The 19,585-nt window shown below is 39.2% G+C and overlaps 1 protein-coding gene across 1 annotated transcript in view; it reads right to left on the bottom strand.

Moving 5' to 3' along the window:
- TTN (titin) overlaps positions 1 to 19,585 on the bottom strand; it is a 272,766-nt gene that overhangs the window by 84,953 nt on the left and 168,228 nt on the right. Inside the window, 31 exon segments of the mRNA XM_055307803.1 lie at positions 61 to 257; positions 358 to 463; positions 557 to 856; positions 1,051 to 1,350; positions 1,447 to 1,562; positions 1,919 to 2,105; positions 2,268 to 2,564; positions 2,675 to 2,962; positions 3,057 to 3,178; positions 3,485 to 3,662; positions 3,814 to 3,961; positions 4,804 to 4,955; positions 5,052 to 5,336; positions 5,443 to 5,557; positions 5,661 to 5,848; positions 6,111 to 6,413; positions 6,507 to 6,809; positions 6,900 to 7,169; positions 7,936 to 8,202; positions 8,309 to 8,433; positions 8,539 to 8,947; positions 9,041 to 9,319; positions 9,408 to 9,674; positions 9,773 to 10,039; positions 10,135 to 10,303; positions 10,952 to 11,049; positions 12,724 to 12,990; positions 13,513 to 13,636; positions 17,918 to 18,060; positions 18,857 to 18,983; positions 19,411 to 19,550. Of these exon segments, the coding sequence (XP_055163778.1) occupies positions 61 to 257; positions 358 to 463; positions 557 to 856; positions 1,051 to 1,350; positions 1,447 to 1,562; positions 1,919 to 2,105; positions 2,268 to 2,564; positions 2,675 to 2,962; positions 3,057 to 3,178; positions 3,485 to 3,662; positions 3,814 to 3,961; positions 4,804 to 4,955; positions 5,052 to 5,336; positions 5,443 to 5,557; positions 5,661 to 5,848; positions 6,111 to 6,413; positions 6,507 to 6,809; positions 6,900 to 7,169; positions 7,936 to 8,202; positions 8,309 to 8,433; positions 8,539 to 8,947; positions 9,041 to 9,319; positions 9,408 to 9,674; positions 9,773 to 10,039; positions 10,135 to 10,303; positions 10,952 to 11,049; positions 12,724 to 12,990; positions 13,513 to 13,636; positions 17,918 to 18,060; positions 18,857 to 18,983; positions 19,411 to 19,550 (6,537 nt within the window).

The following is a 19,585-nucleotide window of genomic DNA, read 5'->3' as shown; positions in this document are numbered from 1 at the left end:
ATCCACGATCTCATCATCAAGCTCTAGACAATATCTTTTGTATAATTGATACTACTTTACCTTTTGGATCTTCAATTGACAGGAGTTCTGTGGGTTCACTTGGGTGACCAACTCCAGCTTCATTTTCTGCCCGAACCTGAAATTGGACCTCTGTTCCTTCAATGACATCAGTTACTCTGAAGTTACAGTCAGGGCCTGCGGTCTTTCCAGCTTTCACCCAACGGGTACCTAACTTCTCTTTCTTCTCAATGATATATCTATTGAAATACAGCATTTCATTAGGATTCATAGGGAAAACAAGGTTAAGAATTTTCAAATGAGTATAAATTATTCTTCGTGAATTAATTAAAATTTTACCTCTGTATTGGTCTTCCACCATCATTTTTAGGTGGTTCCCACTTCAGGTCAACATGTCTCTTGGTTACATCAACCACTGCCAGAGCGTAGGGTGGACCAGGGGTGGCTAGAAGCAGAATATTCAATGGTTAGAAAAACTAGAGGGAAAAGTGATAATCCACCAACAATGGTATTACAAAGATGAATTTAGAGAGCATACTGAAGGTGTCTTTGGCCAGGACAGAGTCTTCAATTTCACAGTAGTCACTTTGTCCGATGGCATTTTCTGCAGCAACTCGGAACACATATAAAGAGCCCTCTGTCAGTGGAGTTACTGTGCACTTGGTGTCCTTGACAGTTGTGTCCACTGTTTGCCAGCCTTTTCGCCTCACGTCTCTCTTTTCCACAATGTAGTTGGTGATAGGGGACCCTCCATCTTTCTCAGGAACTGTCCACTTTAGGTCTGCTGTATTTTTTGTGATATTAATAACTTCAAGCCAGCGAGGTGGTGATGGAGGATCTATAGGAGAAAAAGAGAATTCGATTTTTTTTATTGTCCAATATTTAATCTTCACTGAATTCTCTCATAGTCACTAGGAAATCACATGGCAAGCATGAAATGATCTAGTAATGAGTTTTTCATATTTTCTCCTATTGTAGTTCTCAGATATGTTTCAAAGAATTTACACACCCTAAACATCAAGAGTGACTTACATAGTTTTTCCCTACAAAGCACAGGGTCGCTGGGTTCGCTGGGCTCGCTTTCCCCAGCCTTGTTCACAGCTCTAACTCGGAAGGAGTATTCTTGCCCTTCCATGAGACCAGTAAGCAAATGCTGAGTGGTGGGAACACCTTCAGCCACTCGGACCCAGTCCTCTGTTCCGGTCTTTAGCATTTCAATGATATAAGACTCAATCTTTGCCCCTCCATCATGTTCTGGCTTTGTCCAATTCAACATCAGTGATGTTTTGCCTACATCTTTCACAGTTGGTTTTCCAGGAGGCCATGGAGGATCTGCAAATCAATGAAATGAAACCATTTATTTAAGTTTGTCAAAAAAGGAATCAAGAGAAGCTTCAAAATAACCACAGAAAGATATGTAAATAATACCTATGGGATCCTTTATTAAGATTGGTTCAGTTGATCTACTTGGTTTTCCAGGTCCAGCGAGATTTTCAGCCAACACACGGAATCTGTATTTTTTCTTATTGGTGAGACCTTTCACTCTGAATTAGGGACGAAGTATGAATTAGATACCATGATAACAGAAACCTCTGTGTATTTTACATAGAAAGGACAAATTTATTTAAATTGTAAAAAAACTGATATTGAAATTTAACTTAAAATATTTCAACATAAATTTAGATTTGGTTAAGTGTACCAATGTAACTATAGTATCTATAATAATGGTCATTACCATAATATACTGAAACACCACTTTGTAACTTAAAGTCAATATTTTATAGTAAAGAAACTAAGAGATGTGTCCTTGAGTGGAATTTGTTTAATCAAAAGGAAAGCTAAAGAATGAAAAATAGTATATACTGCTATCTTAACATTTTGGTGGAGATATTGGACATACCTATATGTTGTATCCTTCACGGGCATCTTATTGCACCTGACCCATTTATCAGTGTCAGGATCTAATCTTTCCACCCAGTATCCAGTGATTGGGCTGCCGCCATCATCGTCTGGCTCACACCATGTGAGAGTAACTGCATCTTTAGTGATATCAGAAGGTTCTAGGCGAGTTGGAGGTCCAGGTGGATCTATAGAAGTAGTATGATGATTGATATAAATGTTAAATGTCCCATATATAGTTATGACACCCAAATTCAAGTTTGACAAAAGAATCTTTTATTTTTATTTTTTATTTTTTTACAAGAATCTTTTAAAAGAACTTTTTGGCCAACTATTAATGAGAAACTTACCAAACTGATATTTAGCTGTTATTGGAGAGGCCTGAACCGGTTCACCAACACCATACATGTTTTCTGCAGCGACTCTGAAGATGTATTCTTTATTGGGTGTTAATTTGGTTGCCTTATAGTTTGTATCCTTGACAGTTGATGAGAGCTTGTGCCACACTTCACTGTCAGTTGCCCGTCTCTCCACAACATAGTTTGTGATTTTAGATCCACCATCATCACGTGGTGGGTTCCATGTTAGAAGGCATGATTCATTGGTCACTTCTGTGACATCAAAAGCAGCTGGTGGTCCGGGTTTATCTGTGAATGACATTATACACTCAGGAAAAAAAAGCATTTTTAAATCATGTTCTATTTTAAAAAGTACCTGAAGTGAATTTGCCCATTTTTTAAATGGCAGCCTCTCTCACCTAAGACATTCACTTCGACCACAGCGGTGGCCCGACCACAGACATTTACGGCCTCGATGATGTATGTGCCAGTGTCGCTTCTTTTACTATCGAGGATGGTCACTGTGGATTTTTTAGGAACGTTTTCAATGGTGATTCTTTTGTCCTGCCTCAGAAGCATATCAGCCTTTGTCCAAGTTATTTTAGGTTCAGGTTTTCCAGTTACAGTGGCAGGAAGTTCGATCTTAGTTCCTGCTTTTACAGTGAGACCAGCAAGGAGCTTCACATCGAGGAAAATTTCTGGAGCCTCTAAAATTGGAAAAGATTATTTACGACATTAGCAGGTTCAAACAGAATTAAAGATGGAGGCCTGGTTAAGGATACAAAAATCAAAAGTAAATACCCTGTGTATCCACAGCTTGGATTTCATCCGTGGGTTTGCTTGGTTTGCTAGCACCTTGCCGGTTCAAGGCCTTCACACGGTAGGCATACCATTGGCCTTCTTCAAGACCTGTCACTTCCATTCTATCAGAAAACAAAATAGAATATTTTTCTATAATGCACATAACCTATTGTATTCATGATCTTTCTAACGGGTATACCTACTCTCGATACAATGATACTATTCCTTAAATTAATTCTGGATTGCTTCAGTATTGTAACTAATGAGAGCCTTCAAGAGGGGATATGTTCAGCAACACTTTTTAAAACTGGATAGGCACACCACAGGAATTCTCAGTAAAAACAAAACAAATAGACTTTCTAAAAGAAAAGCCCTCATTTTCTCAAGATGAAATATATCCTCTTTGCCAAATAATTCTAAAAACTTACTTTGTGTCTGCAACTGGTTCTCCACAGGCAACCCATCGATCAGAACCACGTGGACATTTTTCAACTATATAGCCTTTGATGCGTGAACCACCATCATATTTAGGCGGATCCCATGTTAGGAAGATACTGTTGGCTGTTCGATCTCTCCATTTAACATTCTCTGGTGGGTCAGGTACGGCTATAAACATTTTAAAGATGGTCAGTCTTAGATAGGTCATCCATGAAATCTCCATATTGCCAACCTGTGCGTTTCCCGCATAACTTCAACCCCTGGACTAAAGAAAAAACATCTAAGAGGCTAGATAAGAAAGTATCAAGAATGTACTCACTTGCAGGAGCTGACATGTTTACAGGTTCATCAACATATGCAGGTTCTCCAGGACCACACTTGTTACAAGCACAGACTTTAAATAAATACTCTTTTCCTTGAACAAGATCAGGAACTGTGAATTCTAGGTCAGTCACCAAGTCTATAACCTGGGACAAAGAAATACAATTACTTGTTTCCCAAAAACCCTTTCTCCAAGTCAAACAGATTTTTACTGAGCAGGGATACACACAGAAATTGTTTTTGAATGATAAGGATTATTTATTTCATATTAGGGGGAAAGTTGCAGAATAAGACACAATATTTGAAACTTAATATATTAAGGTAAAGCTTTCATAGTCTATACACATTGAAAACGTGGCAAGTACTGATCCTTTCCACCAGATTCGTTTTTAGAAATATGATTTAAAGATTTTTTTAACTTATTAGAGAGGGGGAGAGGAAAAGGCAGGCTCCCGGCTGAGCAGGGAGCCCAACACAGGGCTTGATCCCAGGACCCTGGGGATTATGACCTGAGCCAAAGACAGATGTTTAATCGACTGAGCCACTCAGGCTCCCCTAGGAATATTACTCGTTATTGCTTTTTTACCTTGACTTAAAATGATAAGTAAATAATAGTAATAAACTGAGGAGAAAAAATTGGGCTAATTAAGATAATCTAGTGGAATGAGAAGTCTGATCACCAGGTGGTCAGGTACTCAGTGTTCTTAGGATGGCTTATAGCTCAATAGGCCATATTAGGTACTTACCAGGTACCAAATGAATAGGTTAAGTTTTATTTTTTTGTAAATTTAGTAGAAAATTTGGTAAGGCAACAAAATAAGGCAGTTATACCAAATCTTGGCTGAACTACCTCAGGAGGCATTAGCATCAGAGCATTTAAAAAAGTTTTTAGTTCTTTTTCAGCAAGGCAAAGTTAAACCATATAAGCTTTGCTGGGCTTTCCCCCACTCTTTTTTCTGAAATTGGTGTGTTGCTGCTTAAAACTCACTTTAGTCCATGTTTTCCGGCTGACTTCTCGCTTTTGAACAACATATCCAGTTAATGGACTTCCTCCATCATCATCTGGTGGTTCCCAAGTCAAGTGTACCGAGTCTCTGGTTATCTCACCAAATTTCAGTTCTTTGGGTGCACTTGGGCGAGCTGAAAAAAAGTCAGAAATCAATATTGGTAACAGCTTGAGCCAGTATTTGTTAATACTATCAAATCACCTTATGTATCAAAAATTTAGTTCCTTACCAATTACATTGACGTCAATCTCTCCAGAAATTGCTTTCACAGGATTTTCTAATTTTAGTGTATAAATGCCCTTATCTGGACGTTCACTTGGAGAAATGACAAGTTCAGCGTAGGCAGATATGGTTTTCATTTTCACACGGTCCCCTGCTTCTAGTACTTTATCTCCAAAAGACCAGGTTGCATGTGGCCTTGGATAGCCTGTACTTGGAACCAGGATCTTGATCGGATTCGGGACAATAACTTCCAGACCATCTTTAAATGCACTTAAGTCCATTGTTGGTTCAACTATCAAGAAGAAAAATTAATGAGTTTCCGGTACCATATTTAAGGCCCCGGTACCATGAAGTAGCTATGTGTTCTTCTCAAATCTAAAAATAAAATATTCACTTACCAAATGCATCATCAGCAGTCAGAGGACCAAGAATTTCAGATGGATCTGAAACACCAGCTTCATTTTCTGCAGATACTCGATATAAATACTTGTTTCCTTTTTGTAATCCAGTAACCTAAAGTTATGAATCAACATTTGTAAAAAACAAAAAACAAAAAACTCATACATTTAAGTACATGATCATACACTGAATATTATTGTAGATGCAAATTCCCTACCTTGTAGGTCAGTTCAGGGACAAGTTTCTTATTGCAACGAATCCAATTATCTTTTCCTTCTTCGCATCGTTCAATTATATATCCCAATATCGGGCTTCCTCCATCTTTCAGAGGAGGCTCCCACGTGAGCTGAACTGATGACTGAGTCTGATCTGAAGAACTTAGGTTCACAGGAGGACTTGGTCTCTCTGGAATGGAACAAAGGGTTGGAGCACACCACTGAATTCAGTGACAATTTATTAAAATAATGTATGATCAATTCTATCATCTCCATTAAAATCTCCGGTTTATTGAATTCATTAAAAAGTAGGCACGGTCTGGATTTCTGTGATTTTGTTCACATCTTTTCTGATGTCCTACCTTTTCATTAACTTCATTTTAATAACTAACAGGCCTAATTTCTAGATTTCATGAAGTAATTAGTTCCCTCCCTTTTTTTGATGGGCTTACCAATTGGATCAGCAACTTTGACAAAGGGTGTGGCTGCACTTGGTTTTCCAACTCCAATTCGGTTTTGGGCTCTGACCCGGAAACTATACTCTTGTCCTTCCACCACATCAGTCACAGTTGCAGAGAGGTCTTCAGCTCTCACTGTCATGGCAGTGTCCCATCGGATAGAAGTCTTATCTCTTAATTCGATAACATAGTTTGTGATCTCAGCTCCTCCATCATACTCTGGTGGCTCCCATGTCAGGGAGACCCCAAATCTGTTTATATCAGTGATGGCGACGTTCAAAGGAGGGCCTGGGACATCTGGATTTAATCACAGAAGGAAACACGGCTTTGGTTAAATCAGGGGTAAAAGCAAAGATCAGCTAGCTTGTAACTTACTGGAATACTTCTTACCATATTTGCTCCTTGCTTCCACCGGGTTGTCAGTCTCTACTGGCTCACCAGTGCCGACTCTGTTCCTTGCACTGACCCGGAAGAGGTACTCAACTCCGCCTTTTTGAAGTCCAGTGACAGTAAACTCACAACTGTCTGCACGGTCCGTGGCCAGAACCCACGTCTTCCTTTTGATGTCACGTCTTTCGACGACATAACCGATGATTTTGCTCCCACCATCTGTTAATGGTTCTTCCCACCCGAGGCTTACTTCACCATCAAATGTTTCTGTCACTTCTAAGTTACGTACAGGCCCGGGGACATCTGAAATTTGTGTACAGAATATTTTTTTAGTGTGTTACCATGCTTTTAATTGTGCTTTGCCAATCAAGTCCAAGTGATTCAAGGGCTTACCAATAACTCTTAAATTGATGAATGCTTCTGCTTTTCCATGTTTGTTCTGAAGCACAATTTTATACCTCCCTTTGTCTCCTTTCTTAGCTTCTAAAATTCTGAAAGAAGTTTGTTCAGCTGTAGTATCAACGGTTTTTGAAGACAGAGGTTCATTTTCTTTAAACCACTCAGCTTCTGCTTTAGGGTAGGCGTCATAGGGCACCACCATCGTCAGAGGCTGGCCAACATCAACCACAAGATCTTGATCACCTGTCTTGATTTTAGGTGCAGCTAGAGAGAAAAAGGACATATGAGTGCTTTTGAGTTATGTAGTACAGCCAAGCTACACCATAGCTCCTTTACTATGCATTTGTTAGCAAATATTGATTACATATTGGAAGTTTATCACAATAACTTGAGAGCAGAGAACACTAACTGGCTTAAAGTTCTCATAGCTTCTTTTGCAAATTGTCAGACTCGAGAACAGAGGATTAAGGTGATATAAAACCATAAAATCTGCATTCACTGCCAAAAATAATAATGGAGAACTAAATATAGTGCAAAACACGTTTGTTTTTTAAAGTAGGCACGTCATACTTAGTTCGAGATAAACCAGGCAAAGTTTTGAGGTACAGAGGGAACAGTAATGGCTTTTTCATAATCACACCCCATAAAATGTCTTGCAAGCTTGAGTGAGGATGAGAACAGACCTAAGAGCCCCACAGGGGCTTGGAAAATAGCAGAGACTTGAGCTTTCTCTAGATCTGAGTTTTTTGGGGATGACTTCCAGGGCAATATGTTAATTCTAGGAACTAATGAACAAGCCACCATGTGCCAGCACCTGCTCAAGGTTGTAGTATGGAAAGAGGAATGCTATCAATTACCCCTTACTTGGGACACTTTGTGATATAAGAGACGTTAGAATAGTTACATGCGGACAGTGCCCGACAGAAATAAAAGTCTTTCACAAGCATCATCTCATTAATTGTGGAATCTGAAACTCAGAGAGTATCTGTGATATTGTGAGGATATTTGAAAATAAAAGAAAGGGATTTACCTGCGAGTTCAAGCTTAGCTCTGGCTTCTTTGTCTTTGGCAATAAATCTATATTCACCCTGGTCACGAGGTTGAATATTACAAATCTGTAGCCTGTGGATCTTTCCTTCACTCATCATCTGGTGTTTGTCGCCCTGAACAACCACCATGTTATTTCTTAGCCACTGAACTTCCACCTTATCTTTGTTGAGCTCAGCCAAAAAGACAACGTCGGTACCAGGGGCTTCCAGAATATCTTGGGGAGGCCTGATGATCTCAACGGGGATTTCTGAAGAGAAGAGGTAAGATGAATACAAACATGTTCATAGTTGGGTTAACAGCCTTGAAACACACTGGTAGTAACATTAAAACTTGTCCTCTCACTCGGTACATACCTTCCACGAAAAGTCTGGCTCGAGATTTTCTGTCTTCTACTCCACAAGCATATTCACATTCATCATCCAGGCGGCAGTCTTTTATAATGAGTCTATGTGTACTTCCTTCTTTTTCAAATTTGTATCTAAGAGAAGAGGTCGAATTATTGGTTAGCTTGCAGTAATGATCACTACATTGTCAAACATACGCAGATGGCTACAGAAATAGAAATTAAGAGGCTTTCACTTACTTTTTGCCTTCTTTGATTTCTCTCCCATTTCTGTACCATTTCACATTAGCCTTCTCTCTGGAGAGCTGACAGGAGAAGACCGCATCATCGAACTCAGTGACTGTCTGGTCTTCTAAGTGTTCTATGAATTCCGTAGGGGCTTCTATGATCAGAAGCTCGGCAACAGATTTATCTTGTCCAGCAGTGACAATGTATTCACCCTCATCCGGGAAGCCACAGTCTTTAATGATGAGAGAGTGTTTGTATTTATCAATTCTGTATATGATACGGTTGTCAAAGGCCACCTCTTCTCCATTTCGGGTCCACTTCAGTGTTACATTGAGACGATTGACCTTGCACCAGAAGGTGACAGTTTTCTTCTCCATTGTTTCAATATCTTTAAGAGGCTCGATAATCCTAAGGTCTTCCTCTGTTGTAAAGGAGAATAATCCTGTTGATTTCAACTGTTTCCACAATAGGTACTGACTTAAAAATTCTTGTTAATTCCATATAAGTGACTTACCTTCTACTATTAGATTAGCAGCACTCTTAACATTTTCACCTCTGTGATTGGTCAGAGACACATTATAATTGGCTTGATCATCTAACCGAGCATCTCTAATTCTGAGAGTGTAGACCAGGTCTTTTTGGAGAATAATGTATTTTGAACTGTCAAATATGGCCTCTTCATTTCTGAACCATTTGGCTTTCGCACCTTCAGTATTGACTTCGCAGTTGAAAACGACTTCTTGTTGTTCCTTTACACGGGTGTCCTTAAGAGGAACTATGATCCTGAGTTTTTCTGAAAGCAACCAACAATTCTTATAGCATGAAGAAGGACCAAAGTAGAGACAACTGTAAGTAAACCCAAGAGGCAAAAACAAACTTACCAATCACTGTCAAGTGTGCTGCTGCTCTGGCGGCCCCAACCATGACTACATAGGTGCCCATATCTTGTAATGTGGCATCCTTCACGACCAAGATCCTCTTTTTGCCATCAGCAATAATGTCATATTTGTCTCCAGGTTCAAGTGTCTTATCATCCCTCTTCCACTGGACTTCGAAGTTCTCCTTTGATATGGAGCAGACGAATTCAGCCTTTTCTCCTTCAAGTACTTCAAGGTTTTGAGGCTTTGAGATAAATTCGGCAGCAAGTTCTGGAAATAAGCAGTTGCACGGAATTAAAAACTTCAGCATTTGTACCGTAAGTGCATCAAGTATGAATTCTGAGAATATTATTTATTAGTTTTCATACCGTGTACTTTGACTTTGCCATCAGTTCGAGAACTTGGGAGTCGGCAGTTGTAGTTGCCAGCATCCTCAAGATGAGCATTTTGAATGATCAGGATTCTCTTTCGCCCATCGGTAAGTATTTCATATCTTCCTGTTTCGATTATCTCCTCATCTCCTTTGTACCAAGTCACTTCTGCTCCAGGCTTGGAGACTTCACAAACCAGTTTTATGGTGTCTGTTTCACTAACTTCAATGTTGCCAAGATTTTTCGTAAAGACAGCTTCTTCTGCTGCAAGAATAGTAAGAAGAACAACATTGAGTCAAACTGAAAAAAATTTTTTTTCCTGGAACATATACTTCTGCAGAGAAAGACTTCACTCTTACCCAGGACGGTGAGCATGCCAGAAGTTCTTGCTGTCCTTACTTCACAGGAATATTCTGCTTCATCATCCAGGAGACATTTGTTGATGACAAGAATGCGTACTGCTCCCTTAGAGATGATGTCATATTTTTTGCCCTTTTTAATTTCGGCACCATCTTTAAACCACTGGACCTATATTGAGATACACAGATGCTTTATCAGTTTTCTTATTGCTCCTTCATGTAGGTGTCCTTAAGAGGAACTAGGATCCTGAGTGCTTCTGAAAACTACCACCAGGACTATGTCATGAAGACGAACCAAAGTGGTAAATACAAGTACAACCTAAACCCCACAGGGCAGGAACAAACTTCTTCAGTTATTGTTAAGTGAGCTGTTGTGGTTCTGATTTCAGTTATTAAAGATAATGGGATCATGTAAGTTGAGAGCCATAGAGGGCTTTAGATATCATGTAGACTAAGTCCTTTGTTTTCCCGATTTGTAAAGGGAGACTCAAAGTTGACTCAAAGACATATGAAATTGCAGATATTTGTTCTTAGCCTAAGAAAATAGCAATTTCATATGGTCCAAACCAATAATATCTAACTAAATCTCCTGATTGTGAGTCCATTGTTCCTCAAGTACTAGTAAATGAATAATACTACAAAGAAAACGATGAAATCAAGTATGTATCTCACACCAAAGTAATAATCTTTAATCTAAAGGCAAAGTGATAATCAGAGGTAGATTTGATTCACTTTCTTTTTTTCCCCCTGTTTTGTCTAGGCCAAAAGTAGACAAGGTAACTGGCAACACAAGACAGCAACCACACAAGTCACAGACCTTAGCATTTTCTCGGGAAATTTCACACTCAAACCGAGCCATTTCTTTTTCTTTAACTTGAAGATCAGTGAGTGGTCTTAAGAATTCCACATGAGGAGCTGTAAGAGAAGGTCATCAGAATTCAAAATGAGGTTTCTGGCAATTTACTCTGACATTACTGTGGTATATATTAAGAAAAAGTCTTTTGCAGGGCTTTTCCATCTTAGTAGGCTACAACGGACTTTGAAAGCACTTGGAGCTGCCATTCATGTATGTATGGTACTTTGCTCTTGTATTTTGCATATCTCTGTAGGTTTCATAAAATTATGTGGATACTGTATGTCCAACTGATTATATCTGTATATCTATTACCTATCAATCGCTAACAAGGTTTTCCTGAATGATGGCTAAAAGAAAAATTCTCATTGATACTTCTTCAGCATTGAAAGCTGATATTGTCAAAGGAAATACCAGTAGCAAAGAAACATTATTTTAAGGCAAGCTATACAATCTTTGAGAAATAAGCAGAATTCAATGATAACGCAGCTTGAAGTGCTATAACCAGTCTTGCCTATGGCTAAGAGGCATGAGTCTGCAATTGAAATCACACACACTTAACCTTTTTCTTTTCTTTTCTTTTTAAAATCAGTTTCAAAGATATCACACGTGAGTCAGGCATCTATTAGTGCAACAAAGCAATGTGTTTGTATGGGTGGGTGATTTTCAGGATTAAGTCAGCAGATGCATAGGATCAGAGAGCCGCCCCCTTGCCCCTTCTTTTAGGGCTTCTGGTGAGTCCTTCCCAGGATGGTCATTCTTGATCAGTCAAATTCTGGGACACAAATGCTGGTCAATAGGCTTGAAGATGTGTTCATTGTGGCTGAGCCTTCTTGGAGTGGTGACAAAGTAGATGACAAAGGGATCAAGGAGACCCAAGAAGCTACTCTGTCATAAGCTAAAAGCAGAGCGACCACAAAGACAAAAGAATAAAACACAAGAAGCATGGAAGCACAATCAAAGCCACTATTTTGTAGCTGTTGACAGAAGGGAAGCAACTAAACCAAACAGCAGCTATAGCACAAAAATACACACTGATAAAATGTTATCACTGGACAAACGAATGAAAAAATGAGTTAATGTGACATTTAGAAAAAAGATGTATTTTTCACCAAAGGAAGAAGTAATACTAAAAACCATTAGAGTTCTCTTCATTCACAGGACTCCAAGAATCCAGACTTCGCTCCATCTTATTATCCTTTCTTATTTTCAGAGATAGCATTGTGTAAGCGGGCTTTATCATATTACAGCAGACTTTAGCGTGATCCTATTCGAACTGAAATTTCATGCTCATTTTCTAGTTGTTCCTGACACCTGAGAATTCATTTCTTTCCAAGTGGAAATTGCTTTTTTCCTTCTTTCTTTTTTTTTTTTTTTGAATAAAAACGAAATCATGACTCCTTTCTTGTCTCTTTCATTCAATTTGTCCTTATCTGTCAGGATATTCCTATTGTAGGTTTACACCCATAGACAAAGTACCTCTGCCCACTAGTCAGAAACATGGTAAAAGTGATCAATATGTCCTTATCAGACCAGATGGAGTAGAATGATTTTTCTTTTCTTCCCTTTATTTTTTTTTTAAACACAAAAGATCAGGTTATGTCAGTATTGATGCTCTAAGTTGCTAAGAGATGCAGTTAGGCCAAGAAGGGCATGCAAAACGTGGCAGGGCTTTTTTGTTGTTGTTGTTATCAAAGAGTTGCAAATGAAAAGTCCTGTGTAAGAAGAATACTTACGCACGACGTTCAGGTTACAGGAAGTCTTAAAATCCTTAGCATCACAAGTGTATGTTTTAATATCCTCTGGGGTACAGCCGTGTATAATAAGTTTTCTGACCCTGCCATCAGCAACAATTTCATACTTCTTGCTTTTGAGAATTTCTGTCCCATTTTTGAACCATTTCACCTTAGCATTTTCTCTGGATACTTCACACTCCAATACTGCAGTGGCTTCTTCTTCGACCGTCTGGTCCTCAAGGGGCTTAGTGAACTCAACGGGGGGTTCTGAAAGAATCACACTAATTAGCCAAGGTATTTTTCCTTTCCTTCTCCAAGAGTTTGAGCACCTCCTCAACTTTCTTCTGATATCGCCAGGCCTTTTTCTGTTTTTAAATTTCATTTGTAAGTTTTGATTCCACCTGGATGCTTTCCTCTAATAATGATGTTTCATCATTATTTATACATACAGAGGAAAGGTGTTTTAAAAAATATGAAACATCAAGGACATAGTAGCCGAGTCTTGGTTAATAAAGTGGTAGATACCCAGTTTGATAATAATTCTTCCTCCAGCCATTTATTGAAAGCCAACATAAATGGTGGGGATAGAAAGAGGAAGTAAGACATATTCAAGTACATTTTGACTCTCTCTCTCTCTCTTTTAAATAGTCCGTGAACTCTTTTGTTAAGGCAAAAAGTAAAATTTGGATATTTGGTGGATTTTAATGATCTATGGTACTCATCATTGAGAGTTGACATCATTTCTGAATGTCTATACTGTATGTGTTTAAAAATAAACCTTGTAATCACCTTTCACAAAGAGGTTGGCATGAGTTTTGAAATCTTTTGCTCGTAGTTGGACTTCTCCAGCATCTTCTAATTTTACATCCCTCAGTGTAAGGGTATGAACTTTTCCTTCTGAACGTGGGACCACCTAGTTTTTTTTTTTTTGAAAAAGAAAAAAAAAGGTGCAGTTTAAGACTCTATGAAACAGCAACTCAATACAGACACCGGCACATTTAATTCACTTAGGTCAATAATTTGAAATAGTGCTTTCTAAGTTGTTTTGTAATCATATATGGAGTGCATATGCCTTTGAAAATGATTTTAAGTAGTAGTTTGGAATCTTTTAAGGATGTCTTAGGCTTTCCTAGTTCCCTTACATAATTACTAGGTGGCTTTTTATGTTGAAATGCCCAGGCAAATTTCTGTTTATACTTATGTATATCTATTTATATAGATAGATAAATATTTTCTTCCATTCTGCTACTGAGTTTATAGATATATGAAAGAACTTTAAAAAGCTAAAATAGGGGATCCCTGGGTGGCTCAGCAGTTTGGCGCCTGCCTTTGGCCGGGGGCGGTATCCTGGAGTCCCGGGATCAAGTCCCACGTCGGGCTCCTGGCATGGAGCCTGCTTCTCCATCCTCCTGTCTCTGCCCCTCTCTCTCTCTCTCTATGTCTATCATAAATAAATAAATTAATTAAAAATAAAATAAAATAAAAAGCTAAAATATGAAAGGAAGGAAAAAAACTACTGCATATAGTAGGCTGTAATTCCATGATCTTAGAATATTGAGACAAAGGCTGCTCAACTGTTAATATCTGGATGAGAAATTCTTGTTCTAAATGCAACCTTAGGTGGTTTGAAGAGGACATCTGTAGGAAAATGCCTTGTCCAAAAGAATACACCACATTCATATGGGCTGTCATTAGGTCCCATAGTTGTGGCTTGTACAACTGAAAATCAGTCTACAGATATAGGGCCATCTTCACAGTAATAATGCTAAGCTCATCGGAGCTTCCTCTAGTTCTACCCTGGGAAAGTCTTCAAGGTGCTGTGCCCTGTCACCGAGATCGATTTTGCGCTACTTAAGAGAGTTCATTTAGAGTTAAGAATAATGTGAAAGTTTTTACCAGTGAAATGATTTATTACGCTCGTGTGAAAGAGGAGGTCAGGAATAAAGTTTCATATGAAGATTTTCCTTAATTAAGGGCATGGCTATTAATATAACTACCTTAATAATTGAGAAAGGTCAAAAATGCAATAAGGGAATACAACCAGGAGGAGGTGATTAAGATATGTCCTAGCCTCATAGCTACTTATTCAGCATGGTGCTTGAATGGGAAAAAAATTATTTTTGTAGTGATGTTTCAAAATAAATTTGGTACTCTAAATTAAGGCTATTTTAAAGTATTTCAGATTCAACACATCCACAGATATAGTTTGCCGGTTTACACATTGTTTTATCATTTAAATTTCTCTGAGGCTGCTCTAGACTACTCTGTTACCAAGAATTTGTCTCAGAACACAGTGGTTCTCAATAAATAGCTCATATTCAATGTACCTTGATTATGTTAAAAAAAACTAAACTGAATTTTATGGTGGTTTATGTTTGTAAAAATAATGTTAAGGGGTTATCCTTTTAAAATATTGTTGACCTATCATGGATGCATATTTCCATCCTAGGCATTATGACTGTGACCAAGCTGTTGAAGTTTAAATTCCTTTTTTTTTTAAGATTTTATTTATTTATCCATGAGAGACACAGAGAGAGAGAGGAAGAGACACAGGCAGAGGGGAAGCAGGCTCCATGCAGGGAGCCCGATGTGGGACTCGATCCCGGGTCTCCAGGATCATGCCCTGGGCTGAAGGCGGCGCTAAACCACTGAACCACTGGGGCTGCCCTGAAGTTTAAATTCTTAATTATTAATGGCCATATAGGACTTAGCAGTGTTTTCTTCGACTGATGGTCAAAGAGGGGGAGAAAAACCCTAATTTTCTCTAAAATTTTCTGTTTTGATTTCCTATTTCAATCACCTGTATTTGTCTGATTGGTGTAGTTTTAGAAGCTAAACATTTTGCAAAATGAAGTTGAGGGCCTGAATTAAATTGGTATTAGGAAGTTTGCTATGACAGATTTAATTTAAACAAAAATTGCAAAATGTAATGCCTAGGCAAATTGTAAATGTAATAAAATTGCAAAATGTAATAAAATGACTATTATTCCACAGTTATATTTAAGTTTTCTTTTTTTTTTAAAGATTTTATTTATTTGGGAGAGAGAATGTGAACAGAGGGAGCGGGGGAGAAGGAGAGGGAGAAGCAGACTCTCTACTGAGCAGAGAGCCCAGGGGGCTTGATCCCAGGAACCTGAGATCCTGACCTCAGCCAAAGGCAGATGCTTAACCGATTGAGCCACCCAGGTGCCCCTATTTAAGTTCTTTTGAAAAAAGATGACACACAAGAGCAAGTTGATAAACGACTGAAGTATTTTGGATGGCCAAAGTAAATAATTAAAATTCCTATGCCAAGAGAGACACAAGGAGGCCCCAGAAAATTTTAGTAAGATGATCTTTTTTGTTCTCAAAGAGAGGTTTAGTGACTACATATATACATATTTTTAAAATAAATGTGGATAAATTTTTTTTAGGAATCTATATTTCAAATTAAAATAGTTTTTTACATTAGAACTAATGAGACTGATCTCTTAATTTAAAAACTCTTAATTTGACCAAAAGATACTTAGTAGCAAAAGAATAATATTGTCTTAAGCAGTGTTCTGTATTGAAATCATGAGTTTACAAATGTCCAAAGGATCTTGAAAAGTCAACCAGTTCTCTGTGTTTGGACATGAAAGCAACGAAAACACACTTCATAGATAATGCACGTTTAGAAAAAAAAAAAAGAGCAAACTTAAAGATGGAGATGTCTAACAGTCTTTAGAAGACCTCACTGCAGGGAAAGGGTCCTCACATGTAACTTAATTCTCATGCTGTCATTTGAATGCACAGTGGCTTTTTCAGTCCTTGGTTAAAAAAAAAAAAAAAAAAAGGAGACTGATTGGCTGCCACTGCCTGTGTAATGGGCAAGCTTTGTCCTCCTGATGACTGTTACTGCATTCCTCTTTAATTGTTCTAATATGGAATTTTTTGTTTGTTTTGCTACAATCGTTCAAAGACATTTGCCTTCTTTTTACTTACTTCACTCAACTTTGTGGCTCTTTGTTACCTGAATCCCTCTTAAATTATATTCCTTCACATCTTAGAAGTTTGATTTGTATTAAAGCATTGGTGCCATCCTTGATATTATTTAAGTATTGAGAAAAATAATGTCCTGCAATAACGTACTCCCCTGTGCTTTATTTCCAACCTGTGCTGGACATTCTCTGTGGGTTTTAGTTCAAGAATTCAAAACTAATGGAGAATTATCAAGATGATTTAAGCACACAGACTGTTGTGGGGGTCAGTACAGATAACAGCTCAATTTGGGTAAACTGTATTTTGAGTCTATCTGAATGGCCATCTGAGTTTTTACTTAACGGCTAAAATTTGGGGCCTAGAAGAGTTAACACGGAGAGCTAGTTATTTCCTCAAACTTAATGTATATTTGCTCACACATGCGGATAACCTCAGAGCCCTCCTTCTTGTCACAACTGTCAGCTGCACTGTAAATAGTCCACTTGGCATTCCAGAATTTGCACAGCTCAAAGCACTTGAGGGTTAAAAATAGCTTTGGAGAAATGCTTGAAGAGCAAATCTGCCCAGAAGTTATCTCAACTACTTGATCAACTGCCTGAAATGGAATTTCCATCTTCTCTTCTTAATCCCCTTATATGCAGAACACTAGAGAGCATGGAGAGAATTAGTCACAAAACTTAACGTGGGCTGTTGTTACAGGGCATTTGATCAGAAGGCCTTTGTGATCCCCTCGGTCTTCCAGTTAATCAAACAATCACTGATAGCTACTGAGGGTTTGCCTTTTCCTCAAAAAATGGAAAGCCTTATTGTACTTAAAATTATTATTTCCAAGGATGCCTGGGTGGCTCGGGGGTTGAGCATCTGCCTTCCACTCAGGGCATGATCCTGGGTCCTGGGATCGAGTCCTACTACATCGGGGGGGGGGGGCTGCTTCTGCCTATGTCTCTGCTTCTCTCTCCCTCTCTGTGTGTCTCTCATGAATAAATAAATTAAAATCTTTAAACAAAATTTTTATTTCCATGTCGATAAAAATGCCATCAGTTTAAATCCAACAAAAGTATGACAAATCTGATTTACAATTTCAACAGAAATCGGGCTAGAGTAGGGAAGAGGAAGGAAAAGGATGGGGAAGGGACATTACAGAGAGCAAAGAACAAGGAATGTGCAGGTGAAGAAGGAGATCATGCGAGGAAAAGGAAGAGCGGGCCGTGGCAACTGCACGCCTGCCTTTTACCTTCTCGCTGGGCTCGAGTTTCTTCCCTTTGAGATACCATTCTACCGGGATATCCTCGTAGGAGAGCTCGCAGTCGAAGGTGGCTGTCTCCCCTGCGGTCACTGTGACATCTTTCAGAGGCCTCAGGAGACCAATTACTCGTGCTTTGCGAGAAGAGGGGAACAGCTCAGTGTCACTCATTTTGTAATTCCAAGAGAGTAAATACACTTAGTTAGTAATCTTCATGGCTGCTTTCTTCAAGAAGGAAAGAGCTGCAGGACTGGCCACTGTCCTAGCTCTCATGTGAGCGTGGCCCCTCGGTGCCGAGAAGGGGAGAGCTGGTGGCCAGAGAGCGGGTATTTGTAGGGGCCCTTTCGCTGTGATATACGAGGTCAGCAAGAAAACTGCGCTGCATCTGTCTCTCCGCCAGGCATCAGGTTCCTCTTGCTACATGTTGGTATGTGACTTCCAAAATAACTAAGACCGTGATTGGGAGAGGACGGGGCCCCGCCATCACATAGCCTGTCCATATCCATCAAACACTTTGCACCTTCCAAAAATGTTAGCCCACACACCCCGCCTCCCTTCTTGAGTCTGAAATGCCCACACAGCCCAGTTCTGCTGTGGTGCGATCGCTGCACAGACATCGAGGGATGTGGTCTTTAGGAGTGCTGAGTTACATCCTCATTGAGTGCCTGACTACCGTGAACAGGAGGAGTGCACAGGAGCAAAATAGGACCTAACTTTCCTTTGTTCCAAGGGCAAGCAAGGTCAGGAAAATTTCCAAGACTTTGGAATATGAACCTTGGGTATATTGGGATGTCAAAGAGGTAAATACAAGAAAGCCAGTTTCTGTACTTTAATAATGTTTTCTAACTAATTAAATCATTCCAATTAATTTTACATTAATTTTCTGCAAAACTACATCCTTTCTTCTCACCAGAAACACATCCTACTTACGTTTCACCCGGAGGTGAGCACTAGATTTCACGTTGGCAGCCTGGAAATCCACCCCACCGGTCTGGTCCAAGCGGCAGTTGTGCAAAATAAGGAAGTGCATTTTGCCTTCTTCCTTGATCTCACAATCCTGTGCCAAAAGAGAAAAAAGGTTTCGTAGGAGACGATGTTTGGCATTTTTTCCAGAGGCCACCAGAGCTTAATTAAAGGAATGTTACAAATAACTAGTGAGGAGATTGGATATAATTTTGAGCTCTTTTTTGTGAAATGAAGTTTGAAGGTACCATCAAGAAAGCAAGACAAATTCTCTCCATACAATTCGGAACCAACCGGCAGCCTCACAGAACATCTACAACCCTAGACCCCTATGCTGGGTCAAAAAGGAGGCAGGTGTGCCCGTGCCCACTTGTATATTCTGGTATCTCTCTTTGGCGTGAGGTCTGATGGAGAACCTGATACCATGTTTTAAATGCACTGCACGCACTCTGACTCTCCGCCTGGCCTTTTTTATTTCACACAGCTCCTCTAGATGTTGACAAGTTCAGAAATAGCCTCACAGGTGTTTGGAGTAGTGCCTCTCCCTTGAGTTTCCAGTTGGCATGGATATCCTCTTCGGAGATTTCGGTTTCAAAGCGGGCCGTCTCAGTCTCCATCACCTCCACACTATGCAGGGGCCGGACCAGTTTGATTTCCCGATCTAGAAAAGTGAAGCGGCAACAGGTGTCATTTTGG

Source organism: Nyctereutes procyonoides, unplaced genomic scaffold (genome assembly GCF_905146905.1).
Source record: "Nyctereutes procyonoides isolate TBG_1078 unplaced genomic scaffold, NYPRO_anot_genome, whole genome shotgun sequence".
In the NCBI taxonomy this organism is placed as follows: domain Eukaryota; kingdom Metazoa; phylum Chordata; class Mammalia; order Carnivora; family Canidae; genus Nyctereutes; species Nyctereutes procyonoides.
The sequence above is the reverse complement of the archived record's forward strand: the minus strand, read 5'-3'. Positions and strand labels throughout refer to the sequence as shown.